At 43.6% G+C, this 2500-nt stretch overlaps 1 protein-coding gene across 1 annotated transcript in view; it reads right to left on the bottom strand.

Moving 5' to 3' along the window:
- Positions 1–1550: 1550 nt before the first annotated feature.
- The window catches only part of LOC135594321 (uncharacterized), a 1194-nt gene continuing 244 nt past the window's right edge, over positions 1551–2500 (bottom strand). Inside the window, exon 1 of the mRNA XM_065084716.1 lies at positions 1551–2500. This exon is cut by the window's right edge and continues 244 nt beyond it. Within this exon, the coding sequence (XP_064940788.1) occupies positions 1700–2500 (801 nt within the window). The 3' untranslated portion in view covers positions 1551–1699.

The raw sequence follows: 2500 nt of genomic DNA, 5'->3' as shown, positions 1-2500 counted from the left end.
GTCATGAGGATTCTAGGGGAAGATCTTACTTAAAGATTTTTTGGTCTAGGCCAAATTCTAGATAATTTAACCATAACTATGATGGATCTTTTAATTAAAACAAAGACGAGGGCACTACTTTTATTTTGTGTTCCGATATTAATCATGTATGATTTGCTTGTAGCAAATATTAGAGGCAATAAAACATTTTCTTCTTTTGATAGTCTTTCTAAATTTTTGTTAGATGGTGTTAGTTATATTCATGTCGAAAATGACTCTAAGAACCTTGTTAACATCTGATAAATCCCAACCTCCTTTCAAAGTTTTAACTATATATATATATATATATATATATATATATATATAACAAAGTTATCAATTGACTAACAATTTATGCAAGAATGTATCTTAGACATGGTCATGTCCCTCCTACTTTTTTCTTCACTTGTAACCTATAGTCTTAGGGTGACTTTTGTACCCATGAAATTTAGTAATTAATTTTTTTCTAATTAAAAAATTATCTTTGTATTTTTAAAAGTTTTAAATTTGTATTAGCCAAGCTTATTTACACACTTGAAGAAATAATAAATACATTAGAACAAATGATAAAATAAGAAAATTAATTTGTTTTGTTTTAGTTTTGAAACAGTTTAACTATTAATTAACATATGTGTCTAAAGACATATCTTATCATTCAATAATCAAACCTCTACTCACAACATTATTCTAATGGATGCAGATTTCTATAGCAATAAAAGTGAGACATTTCAAATATACTTATAATAATAATAATAATAATAATAAAATTATTTAGCAGCCATCTCACCGGTGATGTCATGTGGAACACAGTCTTCCTGGCTGACCGCTATTGACAGCCACTATGTGACATAAGCATTACGCAAGCAGAATTCTCCACAATGTGATTACTGCGTTGTGGGCAGTTCATACAGCCACAGAAAGTGCGGCCTCAGTCTATGTTTGACCCTACCTGCTCATCCCTGCTCCACAAAGAAGAATCATATCTCCCAGTAATCATTAGTATATTGACACCCAATCCCCAATACTAACCCAGTTCAATACCCCCTCCGCCGTCACAATCATATCATCAACAACCAGGCCCGCCGCGCTATGACCTGTCTCCCACCCGAACAGTCAACCCTCTTTGACCTCGCCTAAAAGCCTACGAACAAACAACAGTAATAATTCTTCTCGCAGATCGTTCACCTTTTCCGAAGACAAATACTTATATCGTAAACAAATGTAAAAACTTTGGGGAAAAAATGAATCTGCTGCATCTAATTCTTAAAGAAGTAATAATTTTTCAAAGTGTGGGACCCATCTGATTGGGGATACGCGTCGCCTTGTCAGGCGCCCGATACTGCTTTTAATATCACCCACCGGCTTCCGATCCCCGATTCCCCATTTAGTAAAATGGCATTTATAACCAGAAAAATTGGAAGAGATGCATTATAAATCCTGCACATTAATCACTTCGTTTACATACCGCGCTATAGATCGATAGGATAATTTCATTTGCCACTTATTTTGAGCGTTCAACGATGTCGGAAATATATTTAGAAGCCTTCTAAGGGGTAGTGTGGTTCATTAAATTTCTTTTATCCGCATTTTTTTTACACAAGAGTTCCTAATTTTGTGAAAAGAGAAAATTAAAATGACAGGGCCGACGTGGTAATACCGAGGAAAAATTAGGGGCAAACCGTCATTTGAACCTACCCAAGTCGACCAACTTTCTTGATCGGTTCCGCGCGAGCGCAGCTCCTACGGGCAGGTTCCGGTGTTGGATCAAGTTCCCAGGGATCCGGAGAACGCCGGAGAATCCCGACTCTGCAGGTTGGCTTCGCCGCGCTTCTGGCCCGAAGCTAACCGGCGGGCTTAGGCAGATGGAGAAGCCCGAGACGGCGCCGACGACTCCGTGGTTAGCCGCGAACTGTCGCTTCGGCCTTAAATTCGACCGTCGCCACTCATCACTGGAGTACCCGCTGACGTCTTCGTTCTCCATCGCCGGCGACATTCCACTCTTCACCGTGCGGCACGACCTCGGCGCCCTCCACGGCGGAGGAGCCTCCTCCTCCGCGGCCGACCAGAGCTGAGACTTCTTCTTCTTCTTCCAACGGCCGCGGATCAGCGCCGAGAACCAAGAACCAGAGGCCGAAATCTTGGGAGCTCCCAAAGCGTTCTCCGCCTCCTCCGACCTGCGATGCCCAAACAGGGTCCTCAAAATGGAGAACCTCTGCGTCCGCCCGCCGTCGATCTCGCGGAGCCTGTCGCAACCGGATGCCGCGCTGAAGGTTGGGCCTACCTGGGGGGTGCTGAAGAACCACTGGTAGTGGTGGTGGAGGCGGGGATGACCAGGGGAGGCGTCGGATCCGACGGACCTGCGATGGGCGACGTAAGGAGAGACGGATCGGTGGAACACAAGGGGAGGCTGCGGAGGCAGCGGCCACGGTGGGTCCGATCTCCAGCGGCCGTAGTTGTAGTTGATGGAGGACTCGTTCTGGGC

This window comes from Musa acuminata, chromosome BXJ1-9 (assembly GCF_036884655.1).
Source record: "Musa acuminata AAA Group cultivar baxijiao chromosome BXJ1-9, Cavendish_Baxijiao_AAA, whole genome shotgun sequence".
NCBI classification, from domain to species: Eukaryota; Viridiplantae; Streptophyta; class Magnoliopsida; order Zingiberales; family Musaceae; genus Musa; species Musa acuminata.
The sequence above is the reverse complement of the archived record's forward strand: the minus strand, read 5'-3'. Positions and strand labels throughout refer to the sequence as shown.